The 24,984-nt window shown below is 42.0% G+C and overlaps 1 protein-coding gene across 2 annotated transcripts in view; it reads right to left on the bottom strand.

Moving 5' to 3' along the window:
* ELAC2 (elaC ribonuclease Z 2) overlaps window positions 1-24,984 on the bottom strand; it is a 397,407-nt gene that overhangs the window by 289,307 nt on the left and 83,116 nt on the right. For both annotated transcript variants that reach the window (XM_078654722.1, XM_078654723.1), the window contains exons 5-6: window positions 22,510-22,567; window positions 3,490-3,558 (exon numbers count right to left, since the gene is read on the bottom strand). In XM_078654722.1, the coding sequence (XP_078510848.1) occupies window positions 3,490-3,558; window positions 22,510-22,567 (127 nt within the window). The remainder of the gene's footprint in view (window positions 1-3,489; window positions 3,559-22,509; window positions 22,568-24,984) is intronic.

The raw sequence follows: 24,984 nt of genomic DNA on the forward strand, positions 1-24,984 counted from the left end.
GTGAGAAAAAACAGTTTTTCCAGTCGTCGACGGAATCGCCGTCGACGGTTGAATCTGCAGAGACTGTTTCGTCAACGGAGGCGCCGACGAAGAAACTGCGCTCGTCGTCGAGGATGGAGTCGTCGACGGGGAGATGGTCATCGTCGACGATGGTTGGATCGTCGACGGGACCGTCGACGAACTCGTTGTCAGCAGCAAAGAGACAGGGGTCGTCGAGGCGGTCGTCGTCGAAGTGACTTTCGTCGTCATCGTCGACGTGGAGAAAGTCATTTTCGACGACGACAAACAGGCATCCGGCGTCTTAAACATAGTCGACGGCGCAGGTGCCGTCGTCGTAGCCACCGAGCCCGTCGACGAGGGCAATTTTACAAACAAGTCTTTTGTGATAGAAATCGTCGGCGTACCGGAGGTTTTCACCGTCGACGAACGCTGTTTCTGGTCTGAAACGACCTCCTGAGTCGCAGTAGAAGGCTTTTTCACCCCTCTATCCTTGTCAGAGGGTGGTGAAGTCACAGGGACAATCTTCCTAGCCTTTTTTGAAGGTTGCGACTCCTCAAGCTTACCCTGCCTCTCCTTTTCACCGTGGTGAGGAGATTTTTGGGAAGCAGGCCTATCGGACCTATCAGAGGTCCCAGGTAAGGCCTTGACATGGGGCTCTTCAGATGTAGCAGGGGGAGACCGACCCCTCTTCCTCGACCTTCTTGATGACACCATCGAAGAGGAGCCCTCACTGTCAGAAGATATAAGTTCCTTGCGGTCTTTCATTTTCTGTAGCCAAGTGAGGAGACGTCCCTCAAGGTCTTGGTGGAGAAGGTTCTGCAAATCTTGCAGTCCGTGGCCTTATGATCCGGATATAAGCAATATATGCAGTCTTGATGTTTGTCCTCAACAAACAACCTCTTTTTTGAGCAAGTAGCACAGGCTCTAAAAAGTGCTTTCTTCTCTTTGTCAGACATGACGAAAAATTAGGCACAAGTTGAAGAAAAATACTAAGAAGTGAAGAAATTTGAGCAGAAGCTCAATGGAGACTCCCTTGCACAACGTGCGGTAGAAAATCTAAGGCTCTGAGGCTCTCTCAGGAAGGTTCTAGGGGGTGAGGCTACTCTGATTGGCTACTGCAAGAATTTGGTCTCTTTTACAAAAAGAGGTGGATAAGCTACAAAATGAGATGAGGCCTAGGCCTATTTTTTCACTTTGTGCTTACTACTATAGCATTTTTTATTTACCGAGGCTCCCATTCCGACGACGGGGAATGATACAAAGCATGGGAATCTATGAAAGTTCCAATACTGGGGCAAATACAACTTTTGGAAAGTTCAATTTTGGGAATTCTTTCAGAAAGATCAGCGGTCCACCACAGGGAAAAGGAGTCCAGTTTCAGTGGCAGGAGAGGGATGAATTAGGGGTTGCCAACACTATCACAACTGCAAGACCATCTTAGTGGTGCTGACCACCTTACCCAGTAACAATCTGTCCTGGGGTTTCTGCCAACAATCATGGAATGCAGCTAGAAGAAAATAAATGTCCTAAATTCAATTAAGTTGTGAATACACCCGAGCAAGATCTACTGGGCTGACAGGTTAGATGTCTAGTTTGGGTGCAAAAGAGTAACCACCAGGTACACAGGAAATGTTGTTAACTGAATATGCTGTAGAAGACTCTGCATTACGTCCCAGAACTACTGTGTGCTTTTCTCTTCAGTATTTAGTGGCATCTCTGACTACTTCAGGTCTAGCGGTCACAGTTTCCTCCGTTACCCCATCTGATCTAAGAAAGGCAAGCTTTCATTCTCTCATTCTTTTACACTGCAAGTTTGATGGCAGAGGGAGGCCTCTAACTATCCAGTAGATTTCAAGGCAGTTAATACCGTTGCCTCAAATACCTGGCAGGAAGTTACAAAACTCCATTTTGAATGCAGTCATGCTCAAAACCATCATCATCAATAAAGTCTTCATTAAGTGAAAACACGTACCTTTTACTCATCCTCTAACACAGCGAGTGTGTAGGCATGTTACACAAAACTGCAAATTGAATAATCTGTACACTGAATTGATGGCCAACTGAGGCACCCTCCAAAAAAGAGGCAAAAATACAGTTCAGGTAAAGAAAAAAAAATTATATAAATATATATATATATAAATTATATATATATATATATATATATATATATATATATATATATATATATATATATATATATATATAAAATGTTCAAGTGGGGTTCCACAAAGCTAATGCTATTGTAGCCCAGTCCAAGTATACCCACCAACTGTGAAAATAGAAGGACACAATCAAAGTTCACAAGGTTTCTCTGCCATGGAGCAGAGGAGCTCTACTGAAGTCTGTAATGCAACAGGCTTACATTTTGGATTTGATGGTACCTAGATCAAGAAGCATGTTGTCTGATGCGCCCGGAGGAGAGCAGGGTCCCTTTTCCCTTTGTGACTTTCAGTTCAACCCTTTCCATAGGTGGCATTGCTTATACAACTGATGGTAGTCATGTGCTTGTCTCTTCGAAAAAAGGCTGCAGGTAATATTCATACCCTCTGTTGGGTTGGGGTGAGTAGTTAGATATTCACCCACCATGGCGCCCGCCACCTCATACTGAGCTACTGTGGATCATGCCCTTTACATTCCTCAAACAGAAAGGGGGCCTTTGAAGCCATGCTCCCTAGTGATTGTGTTCGATCATACCACGACAATACAAACAAGAGTGGGGCTCTGCTGAAATGGCTCTCGCTGAGGAGATCCACATCACCGCACATTTTGCACACCCTTCATGTTCCATTAACTACTGGAGCATCCGACTGACAAACCACTTTGATCCTCTTGCTTTTAGCACAGAGCACTAGGACTGTGTGCCCTGTTCCTGTAGCTCTCAGCATAGTTAAGACATTACAAACTAAGTTGGGACTAAAAAAAAACACTGTAAAGAAATAGAGATCAATGTGGAAGTATAGTTTGATTTTTTTTACATTAGTTGTTCATAGCGAATTTACTGAAAATGTTTACATTGGTTGTTCATAGAGAATTTACTGAAAAGACGTTTGACATCACAATGATGCAGACAGGATTGCCTTTAATCTTTGGAAAGTAACCAAAAACACAAAAAACATTACTAGTTTTAGAATGCTCTACATATGTATTTCAAATATAGAGAAGCAATAACAAAAGCAACAGGATCTTATCTTGGATAAACATTTAAATGCAGGATTTCTCAATGTTCACTCCTACCTTCATTTATGGACTATCCTATTTAGGAGAATGGTAGTATATTTCCAATAAGTTAATTGTGAAGGGACACTACACATATTCTAAGAATGAGGTCTCTCATGCATACCAGCTCAAACATTGCCATAGTCCAAATACTTAAGAAATGCTTATATAGGTCATCAGGAGTAGGTAAAGGAGGTTTTAGAATACGCAATTTTTAACTGAAAACCCTCAAATCAAAGAGATACATTGTGAAGCATAATCAAACATACTTACAGAATAGAGGCACTTGATAGACTGTCATGGTGTCATCTGTATATTCTGGCTCAGTATAGGGGCGTACAGCTGCCAACAAAAAGGAAAGGTTGCATAGCTAAAACACTTGGTACACTTAGCTTCTCTCTCATCAAGTACTTGCCATTAGGTTCTATAATAGTTAAACATTGACTAGTACCATGCGCTGCCCCAGTCATGCAACTATAGTTAACTTTATTTGAAGGAACAGATCATCAAATGACTTGCTTAGAAGGCACAAAACTACAGACTCTAGCCAGGCGTGAGTGTCTGAAATCCAGCTTTACAAAAATGTTTACCTTTCTCAAGAGAATGGGCCCAGAAAGATTCTACAGGTCTTGGCTAAATTATTACACTGTGCTTCAGGAACGCTGTAGAGGTCTAACTGTGGTGAATGGGCACTCGTGCACTCGGGGGAAGTTACTGTATGGATCTTGGAGGATCAGGAGGCATACATCATGATCCGGTAAACATGGGGGTATGTCAACGGATTGCATTGTTACAAGAGATGGCAAAATGTTTACCAATTCTCGTTTCAGCAGTGAGAGAACCCACACATTTTACCACTTTCAAACAGTGCAATGTAATTGCACCTTGACTCAATTTGGGCTCAACGCTAATATTACACTATTGGATCATGTGGAATTCTGAAGAATGAGTATAAAGGATAAACTCAATTGTTTTGCCAAAATAAATCAAGGCTCATGATCATTCAAAAAGTAATCTTATCTGTTCAAGTTAGAAATTTAAAACTGCATAAATTTATGAGAATTTTTATAATTATTTTTTTTATGTTTGTAACAGTAATTGGTAGCATGATGAGCAGTGAAAACAGCCAAAGAAAATTGCAACGGGCTAACCAAGAATAGTTGAAAACAAATGTAAGTGAAGTGAGAGATGTAGGCATGCACTGGTTGATCTTTGGGGGCCTTGTTCGTAAGTGCTCAAAGAAAACCCTTTGCAACATGTCTAAACATGTTTAGAACACAATGAGAATGCAACTATCAACACAAATGTTCAGACAGGCCATCACAGTGGGGGGGGGGGGGGTGTAGTGTAGTTCCTATATTCCCAATAGGCTCTAAGTATTGGAATAATATAGCCTATAGATGTGACGTAGGACTTGTGTCTACTAGGTCTCTATCGAATATATTAAACTTAATTGCGAGTGCCAGCTAGCTCAGAGGTCACTAGAAACTTTCTAGAATTCACAAGAAGGGATAAACACGACAACTTTCTGTCCCCAAGATAAAACTGATCTTCAGAGTCGTGGAAACAATAGATAGATATTTTACCTAGTCATTCGTGCATGCTTCGTTTCACCAGAGGTGCAGAGAAATAGAGAGACGGGCGTTTTCAATAAAAGTATTTATTGAACAGTCTTCTTTCTCATGCAGAAGAAATGAACTGCTACAATCGTAATACCGGCTGTAAAGTATAATGCATACAGCAAGAAGAGTATTATAAAATACTGTAACAGCATGGTATGGTTTTCAAGCCATAAAATAAATACATAAATAAAGACTAAAAGAACTCAACTGGTGCTTCTAAAATACGATACACCTAACCTAAGTCTAGTACGAGGGAAGAAATAAGTGTGGTGTAGCATAAGTTTAGTATTTTTTGACAAGAATCTATCCAAGATTTCTCTTAGGGTTTAATCAGCTCCGTACCATGGTTTAGAATGAAGGAGGTCTGGTATCTCTCTGTCTCAGGACTCGATTTCAAGGGACAAGGGAAGCCTGGAAACACTGAAGCTGGATTTTTCGGCAAGAGAAAAGACAGCGTCTCTCTCAGTGCGCCTGCAGGAGGGTCGACTTCCTTCGGCACTTGCTGTTACTAGATGCGTCAGGCAAGTAGATAGTCGAACTGCTCCAAACCATTGTGTGTTTGCTTGGGCAAGTGTGGGCATATTTATACCTTGAAGGTGTCGAGTTTGACATAAAGGTGGACATAATAACGTCATCAAAGAGTCTCAGTTCTTTGAAAACTCCATGAGTTCTTGGACAAATCAAAATCCAAGCAAAGGGAAGTCCCTAACTGCTGAAGCCAAGATTTCCAAGAAATCGTTGTGGATTTTCGGAACTAGTGGAAGTAGCCATGCCGTATTTGAACAGCATGAGCTATGTCTAAATATGGTTGTGATTTCTATGCCTATATTAGGACATGGTGATTTATACCTATGTAAGGGCATGAATCGGGAAAATTACACTAGGGTCCTAAAATGCTATACAACACCCACTGCACTTTATTATGTTCGACATTACTAAAATGTAAGCACTAAAACATATCTAAAGCATGCGATTACAATCCCACCCAAAAAGGCATAAAATGCTTTTGAAAATGGTTGTACACATAAAATGAGCATTTGTACTATACGCATTTAGAAGCAATGATTTCGATTCAAGCATAAAGTATGATATTGGCAATGATAACTGAATGAATCATAAAACTTACATTTATGAAATGGCTCTGAATACAGAAAAAAGGTCGAGACCATCCCATAGCCGAATATATAATCTGTTTTGGTTTGTGGATAAGGTCAATATCATTTCTAGGAAGTATTCTTGTTCTCTAAGAATAGTTCTACTTTAAGCAGATTACTTTGTGCCAAAGTTTAGATTTGGAAAGAGTCAAAGTATCGGGTTATAAACTAAACATAAACAAAACACAAATTATAGCTAATTATACACCGGCTCTTAACGTCCCTGAGATCTGTAAGTCAGCCACATACTTAAGTGTTAAAATTACATCTAAAATACGCGAAATAAATAACCTTAACTATAATAAACTAATTAAACTACTATCGTCCTGTTAAAAAATGGCACAGACTGCCTTTGAATTTAATCGGCAGAATTAACCTTATTAAAATGAAGATACTACCAAAATTCCTTTACCTCTTCTGATCCATCCCATTAGGTCTAAACAACTTTTTTCTTACAATTAAATGGTATATTTAGTAGTTTTATTTGGGGGTACAAAAAGGCAAGAAGATCGCTGAAGCTTCTTAAAAACAATATAGACAAGGGTGGTTTAAACTTCCCTGATTTTAAGTTATATTTTTGGTCTTCATTTATTAGGCGCCTTCGATCTTTGTTACTTGAAGATACTTTTTTCTTTCATATCTTTCTGTTAAAATCTGAATCAAATATGTTTTTATTGCGAGCCAACGATCCTAATTATTACAAGAGGGTGAAATTTAAGACCGCCAAAGATATAATCAGGATATGGGTTAACATTATGGCTTACTGCAAAACCTCTTGTTATCATCCGAAATTACCTCTATGGGGCAATCCAGGCTTTCCGGGAATTTTTAATGACGGAATGGCCCGTAGATGGTCTATATATGGCATCAATACTTTGGGAGATTTATATGGAGCACAAGGGCTTCTGGATTTTCATACTCTTCAAATTCTTTACAATATAACGGAAACAATGAGATTTAAATACATACAAATACGCGATTTTTTTATAAGAAAGAAACAACTACATAATATTCTAGATTGTGACATCTGGAACTGTTCATATTCCAGTAAAAACAAATCAGTAATAAGTGAAACTTACAAATGTTTCTGCGATATGAAAACTGATGACTGTACAAAACTAGCTGAAAAATGGAGTAACAAAACTGGCTTAAATATAACCTTCAAACAAATTACAAGCTCTTTAGCTAATATTAACAGTGCTGTAAGGTCATCTAGTTTAAGATTACAACAGTTTCGTACTACATGTATGCTATACTACACGCCGGAAAAGATTTCCAAGTGGTCCCTGAATAACAGTCAAGGGGATCGGTCTAAATGTCCCAAATGCTCTGCTCATGCAGCAGACCTAGGACACATGTTGTTTTCTTGTCCAACATTAAGGGATTTTTGGGGGGGACGTACTTAAAGTCTTGGAAATCAAAAAAATGTGTTTACCAGTTCTAACCATATCGTCTGTATTATTGGATATACATCCTATCTCCCATCCCCAGTCTATTCTGATAACGATACTCATGTCCTGCGCACAACTCACACTGGCCAGAGCTTGGATAAGTCCCAAACCTCCAAATATTTGGGAATGGTGGTCTCTAACTAATGAAATTTACTCTATGGAGCAAGGATTAGCTAAACTAAGAGGAGCTCGCTCTTTACAAAAATTCGAGAAAGTATGGGACAAATTTATTGATGGCCCTGCGCCTACTTATGTATAGTAATTTACATTGGTATTGGTTTTGGCTTTATATTTTTAGTTTCCTCGCTTTATTTTATATATGTATGCATTGAACTATCATATACTGTGTTCTAAGTGGAAAATGGAATTTGTGCCCGTCAGGGAATGCGCTGTATATGCTATGTAAATAATGTTTGTTTTTTTTACATGTACAATGTATTGTCTTCCCTATCAGTCTGTCAATAAAAAAAATTAAAAAAAAAAAAAGGAAAGTCAATTCAAATCGCAGAAAAATAGAGTTCCAAAGTTGGAAGTTTTGGTTTGGAAAAACAAAGGTCAAATTCAAAGCTGATAGAACGCTGTGTGCTAATTTCAAAAGTTATTCTCGGTGTCAGGAGAAAAACATTAAATCTTCTAAGCTAAGAAATCGTCTACCACAGTAGGTGAAAGTTGAATCACTTCATTAAGTAGCTCAATCGTACACAGATGAGAAGCATCGCCGTCAGCATCAGTCGCATTAGCAATGTTCGCAGTAGATGGTACCGGTGTGCCTGTTGGTCCACGTATCTCACCCTCAGCTGGAATTGCCGGTGAGACCTAAGTGAATGCAATCATCAGGATTGGTAGCCGCTGGGGACAACACAATGCATGAGCCGTTACCGAACCAAGCAAAGCGTCAACATCCTTTGGCCATGCTGATGGAAGTGTTAGACAGATATCCAACACGCATTCCTCTCCACAAAGCAGGCATCGTAGAACAGGTAAGATGCAATCTTGCCAGATTGGTCTGAACGATAGGAACCACGTGGTATTCAGATCTCTCAAACGAGCCAAGCTAAGAATCTGTGTTATGCACTCACGATACTGCATTGCCAGAAGAGTGTTCTCAATGGTAATCTGGGTATCGCTGGTGACTAGACTTGCCATATCGGAGCAGAAGGAACAAAAATAGTGTCCCTGCTACGAGTCCCAAGATGAGAGGCAGGCCGCCGAACATAGAGTGCACGAAGTTAGGAAAAATGCCTAGGACTGCTTCAAAGGGTGCTAACATTCCAGGAAAAATAGTCTTAAATACATGTACAATACCACTGGTATCAGACATGTTTGAGATACGACCTAACATTTCTGCGAAATGTATGGGGCAGTTTGTTGGTAATAAGGCAAGTATCTCTGCAGAGGACCTTGCAACTTGCAGATCATACGTCTCTCTGGACGAGGTCAGTAGCAGTTTTTTGTAAAAGAATGGCTTTCATTCTGCTTAAAGTATCAATTCGTATAGAAGAGATGTTCAGTGAAGGCCATAGTGGCGACACCCCGTCTGTCTTAGTTTTTGGAAACAATACTTGCATACAACAAGTGACCCTGGCTGACACACTAACGAGATAGGCTATTCCTGGCATCATTCCACAACAGCTGTGATCATTCAGCATTATGTAGCTTCCATTGGAAAGCGGACAAAAAATTGGATCTATCACTGCTGCCGGGGAACCCTGCAGGTGGCAGGATAAACTGGTCGAAGAACCATCGCAGACTCCATGTAAATTAATACCCTGACATAGAAGTGTACCGTTCAGTGTGGTTTTGTCATTTTTACCACTAAGTAATACCTCTTTTTCCCCACTCCAACATTTGTGTGTGTATTGTAAATCCCAGGTCGACTTTATGTATTCTTTACCCAACCTTTCATACAGGCCTGCTGGTATGTGTGTTGAGCAATAATGAAACTGGAAAATAGTCACTGGTATCGTGATGGTGCCATGTATTATCCATTTAACGGCTGGTTTCTCAGAAACGGTTAATGGTAATCTTTCCAGTTTTTTTCTATGCTCAGAACAGTATAGTCTGCTCCCCTCTGTGCCAAAGAGATTTGTTTATCTGTAAGGTTAAATCCAGTAAACAATGACGTGGTGTTGATTAGACGTCAAGGCACATAGCCTGAACAAAGGTTTTGTAACGTCCAGCCTAGCAGCATTATAGAACGCAATTGAAACTGTCCATGTTGTAACATGAGCAAGTCTTGTTCCATTATGTCTATGGCAGAGGATCCAATGCTGTCCAAAGAATACATTCTGGATGACCGAGTTGTTAACCCATTGTCAACTACAGAGAGCGCTTTCTCTAAATTAATAGGATAATTTTTCCATATTCGTTCTGCAGTTTCCATTTGCGTGACTTTCCATGCTTCATTATAAGCAGCGTAAATACCGGCGAATATGAAACGTTTATGACGTTGTTTGCGAGGTCCTAGTAAGAATTCTCTCAAATCAATGACATCTTTAAGTAAAGTTAAGTGTTGTTTTATATCTGGGAGTGCGGATTTTTGTAGCCACTCCAGACACAGTTTTCCTACACTGCAAGTTGTTATTATTCCATGATATCTCTTGGATCTGGCCTAGTTACTGTAAACCCTTGTGTGTTGTTCAGGAATCTATCTTGACAGTTATTCGTGTCTGTGGGCCAGATTAACCATTTTTTCCAATCAGGATTAGTTCCGTTTTGTTGTAAAATATAATTTACGTCTACCTCCTCATCTGTAGTTCCATTACTATCAGGTGCGGGTTAGGTATGGACGGTTTATTCAAGTCTTTTATCTTAGCAAGGCCAAGACAAGAGGTATGTTGAACAGTTTCATTTAAAAATATTTGTTCGGGGATGATGCAGGCTCGAAATAAGGCTTCTAAACCTTGCACCTGCCAGTCTTTTGTGCCCCAGACAGTTTGTCTCAATGTTGGCTTTCCAAAAGTCAAAACCTAATGAGGACAATCGAGCATAAAAGGTTGTAGAATAAATTTGCTTAGTATTAGTCAACATACTTTTCATTCCGGTCTTATTAACATTTTTAAAAGAAAATGTTTCTGGTTTTGTGACATTAAAGCCTGAGCAGTATGGAAATTTTTCATAAAATGTTCTAGCGCTACCCTTTGGTGGAGTTGGGCAATGTTCCCATTGATTAGAAGTTAAAACATTTCTAGGGTTTGCAGATTTGTGCAAATAATGGGGACCATAATGATTAAAACAATACATTTGTTCATAATCTGATGAACCTTCTAAGTATTCATGTTTTGTACATTTTGCTGCCAATTCTAAATCTGTCAGGTTATTAACAGTCTCAAAGTCCGAATCATCAGAAAATGCACAGGGTGAAACAAAATCACTCAAGGAAACCTTAAATTGGTGTGGAATCTTCAACAGCTCGACCGGACCATAAATGTCATAGTCAGTTCTGTCCACCACCTGGTAGGTGATGTTTACTGACGACAGGTCTCTTTGTTCACGATGAGATGATTTGTGTGGCTTCAGGAGCAAGTTGATGTTCTTACTTGCTGTGTCCATTAAACTATATTTTCCATCTATCAGCTTTCCCAAACTTAAAACAAGAATGAGACAAAGAAGGAGACAAGGTACACCTACACAATCCAAAATTCAACCCCTGGTGAAACCAGATATGTATTTGCAAGCTGGAGAAAAAGTTCTGTTACTTGTTCCTTGAAAGGCAGTTCTATCAATTGTTGGTATTGCATCCGGATTGTTTGAAATCACTGGAGCTGCTTGTTCTTTTGACATATTTGTATAGTCAGATGCTACATCATTGTAGACAGGAGTTTCTTGACGAACTGTTATTTGGGTTTCAAGAGGCACAAGTTCCATGGCTTTGTTGCATAGTCCTTTTCTCACTGCAGATTCTTCAAAGGTGATTAATCTTTCAGTTTGAAGCTCTTGGATAGTAGCAAGATTTGGTCGTCTGCTACATCTTGGGAGCCCACTGGGCCTACTACTTATCGGCCACATGGTGTGGTTTTACCAGGTCAATTGATACAAACCGGTTCTCCTTTCTTCCAGGAAGGGACGGCAGTAACACTGTTCTTGATCCGTGGATTGCTAGTACAGGTACTGGTTTTCTGTAAGAAGGCCCAAATTCCTTCTTATCCGCTATTTTCTCTCTGACCAGATCCCCAATCTTTGGAATCCAGACGGGTCTTGCTGGGACAGGTGGTTGTCTTCAGTGGTTGTTGGCTTCTGTATGGTGTTGCTTAGACTTCTTGTTTCATTTAAGGCCTGCAAAACAGCCAAACGGTCTTTGATATCAAAGGGTTTTTGTTCTACCACTGAAGTGTGACGATCGAGGTTTTCGACCATCATTCTAGTACCAAAAAAGGTTTCATATGGAGTGATTCCACCCAGAGAATTTCTTGGAAGATTATTAAGACTACGTTGGACACTTATTAGATGTTTGACCCACCCGTCACCCGAGCCGAATACCCTAGCTGTTATAGATTGCTTTATGTCACGTTTTTTTCTTTCCACTACCGCATTTCCCTCAGGCTGGAATGGCCTGAAGTACTGCAATGCAACGCCCAAGCTGGCCATGGCCTCCTTGTTAGTTCAAGAGCTAAACGCAGGACCCTGGTCAGAATATAGCGTGCCGATTGCGTACGTGCCGATAAAGACTCGCAAATCTTTTATAACAGTATTGGCGTCAGCCGAGTGCTGAGGCACATTCGAATGAATCTTGTCCTTATAGTTGTGGGACCGCTTTTGTCCATAGGGACGTCTGGATAGTCTAATGCTATCTAACAATGGTGTCTGCACTGTGCTGGCTACACTGTAGTCAGGAATCTGGCGGCTCTCTAAGCTGTGATCTCTGTAACAGACATCACAATTAATTCCAAATTCGTAAATGTGGGCATTCATCCCTGGCCACCACTACATCTCTTTTAACTCTAGTAGAGATTTTGAGATCCCTTGATGAATCAGACCCTCTCCCATATGTGCTTCTTGAATCAAAGCACCTCTTCGATTCCTGTTTGGAATTACCCTATTCCCCACTCCAGGGATTCGACCAAAGGGAACGGAGTTGGCATCAATTATGTATGAATATTTGAGTGGATAGTTTAGAGGTAACGCTGCACCGCAGCCTTTGCTTGTGGCATTGACAGCTAGCATTGTTTCACCATCTATTTGTGTTTTTGAACGAGTGATTGCAGCTACGGAAGCAGTTTGCACAGCTGCCTTTGCAGCTTCATCAGCCAATGAATTCCCTGCAAAGTGAAAGCCATCAGGCTGATGACTCAGTGTATGGATCACGTAAGTCTTTTTTAATTCTTTCTGTAACAGAAATACTTGTTCCCAAAGCAATTTATGCTTAATCGTGCCACCTTTTGCATCTTTGAAACCGTTTTGAACCCAGTTCTGCAAATATTCATTGTAAGATTGGACGCAGTAATACGAATCGCACACTACGAGTGTGGGGAATTTGCAATCGGTATTTGAGCCCAATCTTGAAAGCCTGTAGTTCAGCTCGCCGAGCTGTACAGTCAAGAGATTGAGTTTTTGTGACCATAGGTCTGAATTTACCATCATGCCAGCGACCTTTGACAATCGCACACGTAGCACTATAAGCTTGTTTTCCCCCAATTGCGGGTTGTGCTGATCCGTCTGCATAAATTATACATCCATAATGTTCTAGAGGCAGAATCTCAGTGGTCAGAGGACATTCTTGTTCGTATTGTAGAAATTCCTGAGTTTTCAAGTAGGGGTCAAAAAAGTATTCAATGTCTGTTGCAGCAAGAGAATTAACCCATTGTATCCATCTCAGGTGTAAATCTTTTGCATTTGGAATGCTCGCTTTTGTCACTGCCTCGAAGGCAGGTACAGGAGTAACGACCTTTATGCGTTTTCCCTACGCGAGGGCTCTCCCTTTTGCTACTGCAGTTTGAACCGCTGTCAGAATTTATTTTGTTGTAATGAATATCATTTCAGCTTGTGTGTACAAGTGTGATTTGTAAGCTATTGGTACCTTTTCACCTTTATTAAAGGTGAAGTACGTGAATCCGCATCTCCCTAGGATGATTCAGATTACAAGGTTGCATACGTTTACGCGTGTCTGTACATGGGTTGTTGCTAACATGTCTGTTTGCACTGAACGCAAGTCTTTTGGAGTCCAATTAGTAGGTTTGAAATCAGGTTTGATTAGTTCGTAGAGAGGTTTAACCCTTTCTGCGTAATTAAGAATGTAAGTATTTCCGAAATTCAGGAATCCTAGAACTGACTGTAGGTTTTTCAGTGTTTTTGAAGGTTGCAGCAGGGCACATTTTTCTAAAAAGTTTGCTGCCAGGCTTTTGCCTTTACTTGAAAGTTCGTATCCTAGGAATAGGACGCTGAGGTGGGCAATTCTTGATTTCTTAAAATTGAATTTGTACCCTTCAGAGGCAAAGCCAAGTATTATAGTGATCACCCTGTTCAAGTGCTTGTCCAAATCATCGTCTGTAAGATAGATGTCATCGACATACGATAATGCCTCATCATCATCATATGTTTGTAGTAACTCTGTTACTCTGGCTAAAAATAACCCTGGACTATTCTTGAATCCCTGGGGGAGACGACAGAGTGACGCTGTGTCCCCATAATTGAGAAAGCGGTCAAGTACCTGCTTTCAGGTGGTATATTTTGACAAAAGAAACCGTTTGAAATATCTAATGTGGTTTTATATTTTTTGCACACGATGTTATTCATCAGTGCTGCACTGTGTGCATTTTGTACTGTAACAAGAATTTAAATGTCCGTAGTCCAAAACTAGACGATATGTATCGTCTGGTTTGGAGCCAGGAAACAAAGGATTGTTCATGGACCAGGTGCATGTTTCAATCACCCCTTGGTATTCAAGTTGATCTAAGATCTCCCTGACCTGTTTCTTAGCTTCTTGCTTAACTGGATACTGCCTCTGAGCAGTAGGTTGATTTTTTAACTGGATCTAATGGTGAGGAGAGTCCTCATCCCATCCCACATGGCTGGAGCCTGGGCCACAGCCCATTTTCTGGCATAGGTGTATTTTTTATGAATAGGAATAGGATTGGAGAAGGCTGGCATAATGATCTCTTCGCCATGTGGGCACTCCCTGACAAATTCAGGTGGCCAGTCTTTTTCAGCCAGAAGGATGTCATAACCCTTAGATAGTTTTTCCCAAAAGAGTGCTTTTATTTTTCTAGTTATGTCCCCCTCTATCCGGAGTGTTACTTCATATAACTTATGGGGTACACTAACCCTGGTTTCGGCAGTTTCAACTTGAATGTATTCATTCAGGTCCACTGTCCCGGGATGATCTTTCAGGATCTTGCGAGCTATGGTAACTTCTGCTGCGATGTCCAGCATTGTCTGGGCCCAATCCACGTTCTTGAGTTGTGTCCTCAAGATCCTCGGCATGTCTGAATTTTAGACTTGCTACCATCTTCTTGGTGAATTGAGTTTTCTTATTTTTGGGAACGTGTTGATCGTCTTTGGACTTTGCGCGTTCTTATTTTTGTTCGGATCGTTCTCTTCCTTCAGATTTCTGTGAGGAAGTTGGAAATGTACGAGAGGAACGTGTATCTGTATCTTGATATCTATCAGGTTTTCTCAAATTATCCCAGTTTCTGAGGTTATACCTTTTTTCAGAGGTCCCCTTTTGAGGAGACCTTCCTCTTGATTGAGAATGCTTCTCCTTAGGAAGTGTCTGTCTAGTACTTTCGCACTTCTTTTTAGGAGTAGAGAGAGTGTTTTTAATAAACACTTTTTCAGGATTTTCTGTTAGTTGGGGTTTTACTGGTTTCCCATCCAAACTATCCTTCCTAGTTCTTCATAGGATTTTTCTATTATTCTGGCCAGTTCATATGGTTGCTCAGTTACATTAAGTTCTTTTAGTTTTTCACAGATTGCCACGGATGCTGCTTCACCTTTAATATTTGCTAATATTATAGCGGAGACATGTTTGAAATCCTTCAGTAACTTCATACCGAGATTTAAAGCAGGCTCTGCCCCGTATTCATTTTGAATCTGTTTCAGGATGTCTGGTATTACCGCCATGGATGGAACACCATGTGTTTTTGTGTAAATCGCAGCAAAGACTGTACCCCAAGTGTCACAGTCCTCCAGATGTCGTGCGATCCCGATTGGTAAACACATTGTTAAGACTCCTGTGTTTCTCATGAAGTGTACTATCGGGAAATACTGCCTCGATTTGAGTAATTATTTGAGCTAACCACAATGGAATTTGTTCCATTTTTGTCGGTAATTTATCAATGAATGATTGTATAGTCTGTGGTGTAATTGTGTTTGTGCTCCCTTGAAGAGGGGTTTGCTGTGGAATCCTGGTTGAGGGTTGGACTGAGTCCGCATGACATATTGTACCAATTGTCTATGTATTTTAATTAATTGTTTTAGCTGAGCTAACAGTTCTACATCGGTCATTCTTTCAATGTCAGGATGTGGTATATAGCTGGCTAGTACTGGCCATGTTGCTCCTGGTCTACATAGTGGACTGATCCTAGTAATGTGATTTTGATGTTGTAGGGCGCCTTTAAACCAGAGCGGATGCTCTTGGTAAGTTAGTGGAATTTCAATGACCTCGAAAGGAATGTATTCCGCTGGAGGTTCCTCTATCTTGTAGAAGTGGAACACACGTGTTCTTGGATTTGCTTCAGGGAAGATAATCATGAATAGAATACCTCTGTCTGTCGATATTCGTGTGCCTCTGTGACAAATATAACCCTACCACCTCTTGGTGATAGGCCATTTTCTATAAGCTTTATAGCTATTATTGTTTTCCGTACATTTTCCAGGTTGGTTATAGCATCCGCATTGTCTTGTTGGAAACTTGTAGCGTCTAAACCCGGATGGGCTGCACTTACTGCAGCTCCAACGGTTCCGTCATTGTCGTTATTCGACATTTTGTTGAAAGTCTTGCAGAGCAAGTTTCAAGGAAACAAAGATAAGGTGCACAATATTTTTGGAACACTGTATCCTTCAACGTTGAATAAAACCAATACAGTTACGGCGGATTTTATCCTTTCACCCACTCCAGACGTCTATTGGAGTATTTACGCGAAAAAGGGGTCTCTGTGAAAAGCACGATTGAGTTACTCTAGTATCTAGCGTTAAATTAGTGCCTTACTGTGAGAAGTTGGCCTGATGTGCAGTGTTCACTATTCTAGTGATCACTATATATCAGTCCAAACAACCCTTATTGATGATTGGTTGTAAGTCAACCTTATAGACCAGCTATCCTAGTAGCATGGATACGAGCAGTCTAAGGCTAAGACTCTAGAGGGCGTGTTAAGCCAGCTGTTTTACCATCACATTACCCCTTGAACACCCAGTGAAAGGACACCACACAAGTGTTATGAAAATAAACAATGTATTTATTAGAATCACAACAACCCTGTACTCTTTATGAGGACAGGGTGCTAAGCACACAACAAAACTCTTATGAAAATACTTAAGTTAGCACGTTATACACAAATGCCCGAGGGGCACGAAAAACCATATATTCTAAAAGTGGAATGCGAAATTACTAGCAGGTAAGTACCGTACTAATAGGCTTTGGAATCGCTAGGACTTGACTAGGGAATCGTTAGATTACTTCTAGGAGACCTAGGGGACTCGGGTGCAGAGTGTGCACTCTCACGCGGGATGCGGGACAAAGTCTATGGAAGCTAGTAAAGGCAAAGTTAGTGTTCACGGGCGAACCCGACCTGGTAGGGAGAAAACGACAGTGGATCCTGACCCTTGGATAGTGAGGCTATGCTGGGACACCGAAGTGCCGAAGTTACCTAGCCCAGGGGCTGCAGCTGCATAGGTCTGAAAAGACGTCGGGAATCCTCGTGCCGGACCAGGAGCCTGGAAGAAGGAAGTTGCTGGCAGGCGACCAGTGAAGAAAAGTTCGATGGATCCAAGCCTGGATCAAGGAAGAAGAAAACCTGAAAGCAGAGGGGACCAAGTTCTTGAATCACTAGCCAGTGATTAAGTGGGCACCAGGATGGCACCGGGCGAAGTCACCGCAGTCAGGTGAGTGGGCGCTGCTGGGCTCTGCAGTCTCTCGGACCAGGAGGCGTTGTCGGCGACCAGGATGGAGGTGCGAGCTGTCCCACGAAGGTTCTTGCTGTCGACGTCGCTGGACCCAGGATTGGGCAACAAGCCTTGGCAAATGCAAGGCCCACGCGGTGGACCTACAATGGCGTCTTAGCCGGACCAGGAGGGTCCAGGGTACTTCTCCGATGGAGGGAAGCAAGGGCCAGTCTGGAGCAACCAGACCAGCAGCAGTGTTGTCGTCGGGCGTCGTTCAGAAGGCCACAAGCCAGCGGGCTAGTAGCCAAACAACGCGGTGAGCAGCAGAAAGCAGAAGGGCCCCACGCCGATCGTGGAGATGCTGGGGGGCTGCTCTTCGGTGCTGGAGCTGCTCAGGGTGGGGGCTTCTCGGACCCCAAAGCACTCACCAGGAAATTACTCGGTGGGCTTGCTGTGCAGAAGTCGTGCAGTCTTGGCGATGGCCGGTCCCTCGAGGTCTCGTCGCACCCACGAATCTCAGCGTGACTGATGATGTAGGTAGAGGTCAGAGGTGCCAGGGAAGCCGGTTCTCGTCGAGCTGGGCAGTCTTGATCCGGAGGAGAGACTTGCAGCAGACCGCAGTGTTCTTAAGATGGTGCCTGCGGATGCAGGGTGACTACTCCTTAGTCACAAGGGAGAAATCTTAGGAAGAAGTCTTGAGTTCCTTTCGTGGAAAGTAGTTTCAGGATTCAAAGATGATCTGATTTGGAAGGGGGCCAGTTCCTACCTTTATCCTGTAAAAAGGGGCTGGCACGCGACTAAGTCCTGCCCTAGGGGTGGGACTAGGAGGGGGGTGGTTACACCCACTTCCTTGGCGGGCTTTTCCCCAGCACAGGGTCTGGAGTGACCCTGGAACTGGTTCCAGCCAGCCTATGCACAGTGAGCACCGGGGTGCCACGTGCAGTCACCTTCCTCTAAAGCCCTGCCTACCTACAATACACAAAACCCTGTCTGGGACGGTGCTGGCACCGCCCCTGGCAGGAAACCCTTTGTCCTTATCTCCTGCTCTGGGAGGACTCCCAGCAGCAGGAGGGCAGACTTGTGTCTCGGTGGCAGCATCCATTTTGTGGAGCTGAGGCTCTGTTTGACTTTAACCGGGGTTAGGGGTTACATACATGTCGTGTCCCTCTAGAAGGGTGGAATGCTAACCCCGTCGCCAGAATTGGCGAGGGGTTAGTATTCCAATTCGTATGACACCTTACTCGACATGTTTTGATAAAGCGATACCAGAGTTGGCATATAACCGCGAGGATTATAATGCACTTAAGAGTATATGGTATGCGATATCATGGAAACGGCTAAGGGATGGATCCCGAAAGCCGCAGACAGGCTCAGCTCATGCCAGAGCACCATCTCACACGATTCCAAGCACTCTGCCTTCAGGATTGTTAAGGCCTGCCATAGGAGTGACTGATAGGAGATCTGTGTGTCCATTTTTAGGGTTAGATATAGGTATACTATATCTAAAGCAAAGGGTGATTACACCACCTTGCCCCAGCTGTCAAGCAGCCAGTTGTGTCAGATTTGGATGGCCAGCCAGGGGTGGCATAATACATGCTGCAGCCCCTGGTAGGCCCTGGGTACACCTATGCCCTGGGTACCTAAGGTACACTGTACAGGGACTGGTAAGGTGACTCAGTATCCAATTTAGATATGTACCTAAGGTACATGGAATCCATTTTACAGAGAGAGCAGTAGGCCTGGGGTCCTGAATAGCAGGGCCCCAGGTCAACTAAGTCAGAAAACCAGCAAAACACCAGGCAAAAAGTTGGGGGCAACCATAGTCAGGGATCTACCTTCCTACACTTACCAAACGTTGGGCACCTTGTAGTGTAGTTCCTATATTCCCAATAGGCTCTGCGCATTGGAATAATATATCCTATAGATGTGGCGTAGGACTTATGTCTACTAGGTCTCTATCGAATATATTAAACTTAATTGTTAGTGCCAGCTAGCTCAGAGATCACTAGTTCTCGAATTCAAAAGAAGGGATTAGTTTCTGACAACCGCGTAAACATGACAACTTTGTTTCCCCAAGATAAAACTGATCTTCAGAGTCGATATTTTACTAAATTGATATTTTACTAAGTCATTCGTGCATGCTTCGTTTCACCATAGGTGCAGAGAAATAGAGAGACGGACGTTTTCAATTAAAGTATTTATTGGACAGTCTTCTTTCTAATGCAGAAGAAACAAACTGCTACAATCGTAATACTGGCTGTAAAGTATAACGCGTACAGCAAGAAGAGTATTATAAAATAATACTGTAACAGCATGGTATGGTTTCTAAGCCATAACATACATACATAAATAAATAAAGACTAAAAGTACTCAACTGGTGCTTCTAAAATATGCCACCCCCGATGTACCTAACCCAAGTCTAGTACGAGGGAAGAAGTAAGTGTGGTGTAGCATAAGTTTAGTATTCTTTTGCCAAGAATCTATCCAAGATTTCTCTTAGGGTCTAATCAGCTTCGTACCTTGGTATTCGAATGAAGGAGGTCTGGCATCTCTCTGTCTCAGGGCTATATTTCCCAACATTCCACAAGGGGAGCTTGGAAACCCTGGAGCTGGATATCACAGCAAGAGAAAAGACAGTCTCTCTCTCAGTGCGTCTGCTGGAGGGTCGGCTTCCTTCGGCACTTGCTGTAGCGAAATGCGTCGGGCAAGTAGATAGTCGAACTGCTCAAAACCACTGTGTGTTTACTTGAGCAAGTGTGGGCATATTTATACCTTGAAGGTGCCGAGTTTGACGTAAAGGTGGACATAATAATGTCATCAAAGAGTCATTTCTTTGAAAACTCCATGAGTTCTAGGACAAATCAATATTCAAGCAAGGGAAAGTCCCTAACTGCTGAAGCCGAGTTTTCCAAGAAATCTTTGTGGATTTTCTGAACTAGTGGAAGTAGCCATGCCGTATTTGGACTGCATGAGCTATGTCTAAATTGGGTTATGATTTCTAGGACTATATTAGGACATGGTGATTTATACCTATATAAGGGCATGAATCAGGAAAATTACACTAGGGTCCTAAAATGCTATACAACAGGGGGAGTGCTGAAACCCCTAAAGGGTTTTAATTTACTTATATAATTCATGGGAGCCTGCAATCCCTGCTTAAAATAGGTCTCCAATGTCCTTAATATAATCGAGTTGTGACACCTCTAGTCACATGTAGTAACGAAACGACATAGCTGCTAAACTGTAATACATTTGAGTTGTAACGTCACGTCGCCAAAGTCAACAGCCAAGGTGAAAGGCAGGTCACAGAGCATTAATATAGCACAAAGAAATGTGAACTGGCTTATCATCCTTCTGATGTGAGCTACAGCATTTTTTACATTTGACCTGCATTAAACTGATACTAATATTGTTTGTAATTATTTTTAGGTTTATTGAATTTTGCAGTACAGATTCTATTTTATTCTTAAAACTTCTTTACTATACCATCTCCTTCATTTGAAGGAGTAAGACACCATGGATGTAAGCAGTCTGTGTGAAGGGTGTAGATGTGACCATGTATGATAAGCTATGAAATACTCTCCGCTGTAGGTTAAACCGATATTACAATTCACCTTGGGATTCCATGATCTCCATATGGTCACAAAACACATCGGCAATTTGCAAATTCATTAAACCGTGCAAAAGAGATACTTTCTCACATATATTGTTCACACCATTTGCTACTAAGGAAATACCATGTAAAAGCAGAGTAAAAAAGAAAAAAAAAAAAAAAAAGGTTTTCAATCTTTCACTGTGAGTCACCCTGGCCCTCTATTCAAAATGTAAAGCCGTTTGTCTGTGTTGCAGCTTGGTTAAAACACGGCAGGAACCTGATATTACTGCAATACACTATTAATTACCAAGTGTTTGAACGGAGAGACTGCTTCATTTGATCCCAACGTGCTGCATATAAAGGAATGCTTGCATATTAGCTGTGTTCAGCCCTTCTTAAATGTTTAATAGCTATAATGCCAGCCTCCTCACCCCACTTTCAACTCATTTAGGGCTCCAAAACTATGGTACGCACCTTCTCCTCTTAGATGTGAAAGCTGCCAGTGACGATGCAGCTGCAGATCAAATACTACAAACTGCAATAAAGACAGGCTGTCACCTGCAGAGAAAGGTACTGTGGACCAGAGTGTCGACTTGACACAATATTAAACCAGTATGTGTTAAATGTACATAGGTATGTACGCCAAACCCAAAGGATTATGGGAATATTCTCAATGGCACTTCTCATACGTATTTAGAAATTAAGAAGCTCTTCAAGATTTTCATTTGAAATAGTCAAATTGGCAGCTGGTATTGAGCCATCCCATTCATTGGTGAACGCATTGCAGATCACACAGTATGCTCATTTTCTAATGTGTTTAATGTAATCAAACAATTCTGTAGGATGCTGTGGTGTTCTGGTCAGGCCTACGGGCTAACAAATCAGAGACCACACTTCGTTGCTTTGGTGGTCAGTACACTGCCTGCCACGCCCAGGGCCCTGGGCTCTTTATTAGCTCTCGAACGTGCCCTCTGTATCTACGTCGGGCTGAACCATTAAACATACGCCTGAGGGGAGGAAAGACACATCATGGTAGTACTAGGTGTGGGCCTTAGTGGTTGCGCCCACTTGGTGCAACATTACAGATGCGTCTTTTTTTATATACTTAAACCCTGGATATATCCTATTTCCTCCAATGATGGACTAGAATAAAACACACACCGGCTGATGGGCTGCACAAGGTGTGAATTGCCTGAATTTTATCAGATTAGTATATGAACTATGTCATTGGCAGATTGTTGCCTCTCACACTGTGAACGCTATATTAAAAGTGTAGGGATGGGAGTGTGGGATGAATCGAAAGTGATCATGTAAAATATCAAAATTAGAACCAAGTCGAATTCTACACTACTGTTTTCTTATGGACAGTAGTTGCACGTTTGCAGGCTACTAAACGCATCATGCTAATGAAATATATTGCCAACAGTTCTTACCTAGGTCTATTCCTTTTAACGGGCCAGAAAACACTTTAATGGCATCCAGATACTTTTGCTGAAACAAGAAAACAACCCTCATAAATAAAGCGATAAAGATCATTAAGACTTTACACAAACCATTAAATGCAGGCAGACAAAATATATCATATCGTGGCAGTTTACACGAAAAATGGAATCACCCCATGGTGTATTGTTAGCCAACCTAAAAGGTATTTTTATTGACCTCGAAGGTCGAAAACCTGAATCTGTCCGGCTGACATCCAAACAACTAGACTACTGAAGCCTTTCCAGTTACCTAGCTTTAGTAACAGCTATTAAGAAAAATCAGTAAGTTGACTCTTAAGAGGTGGTTGTGATGAAGCAAAGCTTCGCATATTTTGCGGCTTGCCGAAATCAAGAACCTCGTTTATGTGTAATAAGGTAACCCGTGTATGTTTTACTAACGTTTATATTTAGTTTAAGTAAAGTTCCCGAAGCTTGCCTATGTGTATTTCTAATGAATTAATCCGTGTCCTTAAAAAATGGCCGCCGCTTGTATTTTAGTTACTGCGCATGCGTCAGCCACACTCACGTGTCCTGACGCGTCTGCAGAAGTGGAGGGAAAGTTATGCGCATGCGTAATTCATAGCTGTGCTTATCATGTGGTACTGCTCGTGCCACTGCTCTTGTGTCCGTGTCAATGTAGCTAACATTTAATGCAATAAGTTTATTTCTGGATGATGAGTTAAAAGTACAAACCCTGTGATGTGTTTTCATAATGACATTATTATGTATTAATTTGTTTTCGCTTACTTTTCATGTACCGCGGGAAATGGGGGTCTGAGTGAGAGGAGAGCCATATTGGAGGTCCCTTCTGCGCCTGTGCGACATTCGGCAGCACGAGGGACCTTGGCTGATGGAACATAGCCAGTTGGCAGTGATGGGCGAGATGCTCCTGAGAAAGTCACCTCTGCCCTGCGAGAACAGCGAATGTGGCTCCTTATATGATACATTGTAATGTTGCGCTACTGTTTGCCGTGTGACTTCTCATGGGAACCCCAAACCTGCTAGGCGGTACCCAAATATGTTAATGAAGGCTTCGAATCGTGTATTGTGATTGGTGTGTTACCCAAACCCTACCTTAGGACCAATCGAAATTGAGGGATTCTGATACTTTGCAACATTGGGGGGTGGTACACTGTCCCCAAACTGTATATCTACCCTGGGTTCACCTAGTGAACCGTCCGACTTGTCTGGTTTAGCTGACCTGTCACTGACCCAACGCACTCAATAGGTGACTGAAGATACAGAGCGCTGCGGAGCACTCTGTCCGAATTTGACCATAGACTAAGGTTCTACTGAACCTTAAAGTGCTGGCAAGGCACTTAGCTGGGAGTTCGCTAACCCAATCGGGGTCTTGATCGATAGCTGCAGAGCGGGTGGAGCGCAGGCGTTGCTTCCGAACTGTGGGTTCCGGTCCTGTCCTGAAGAGGGTCCTGTCCTGAGGGTCCTGTCCTGATTCCTATTCCGAGGGTATCCTGTCCTATCCTGGGTGTCCATTCTGCACCTGCTGTCCTTTGAGGGGTATCCTTCCTTGAGGGTTTCCTGTCCTTAACTGACCCGTGGCCAGGGTTTGGTTTCCACACTTTTCTAGGTAAATATTGCTCTGAACCTCTTGAAATTCTTGCACCTTCTGAATTTCTAACTTTTGCTTTAATAAAGTTCAACATTGCATATGTGATATTTTCCATGCCTTTTTGCAACTATTGAAAGTCATTTATATTTTCCATAAGTATATTCCTATGTCTTCTCATTTGTTAGAAATTATATTTTGCATAGCAGTGTGTCATTTCCTGATATGGTCTAGAACTTCGTTGCCTAGATTGTTCAAAGGCCCATTCACCTTAAGTGAAGCGTGTTATTCATTATAAGCTCTCCTATAGTCACCCACACTTAGTCTATCCCTGTTTAGATAATACTGACTTGCATAGTATTTTTCTCGCTACATTTTATTTAGTACCTTGATGATTACTCTGTCATTATTTCTTCATGCTTATGTGATTTACGTTATCTTGGTTATTGATTGCCTTATTTTACTGTACCTCATGCAAGAAATTATTGAACTTTAGATAAACATTTTAAAACTTCCAGTTGTCCGTGGTCATTTTAACAGTATTTCGAATGTTATTGGTTGGGTTTGTATTTTGCTGCCTTTCTTTTACAGCTAGCTCCCTGATTCATTGTGGTCATTAGGCACCCGCATCGGCGGATGGTAAGTCGGGTGCACCGAAATTTGGTAGCAGGGAACACACACACATCAACTTGATAGAGCTCGTGAAGTCACCTGATCGATGTATATGGTGATTTGAAAAGTATATGGGCCCTGAAGCCGGAAACGGCGAAAACTATTGGTCGGGTGACCTCGCGCGCTCTATCAGTTTTCTGGTAGCTAGAGGATGGTTAGGGACTAGTTGAGAGTAAGGCAGGGATTAG

The sequence above is a fragment of the Lissotriton helveticus genome, chromosome 7, assembly GCF_964261635.1.
Source record: "Lissotriton helveticus chromosome 7, aLisHel1.1, whole genome shotgun sequence".
Lineage (NCBI taxonomy): Eukaryota > Metazoa > Chordata > Amphibia > Caudata > Salamandridae > Lissotriton > Lissotriton helveticus.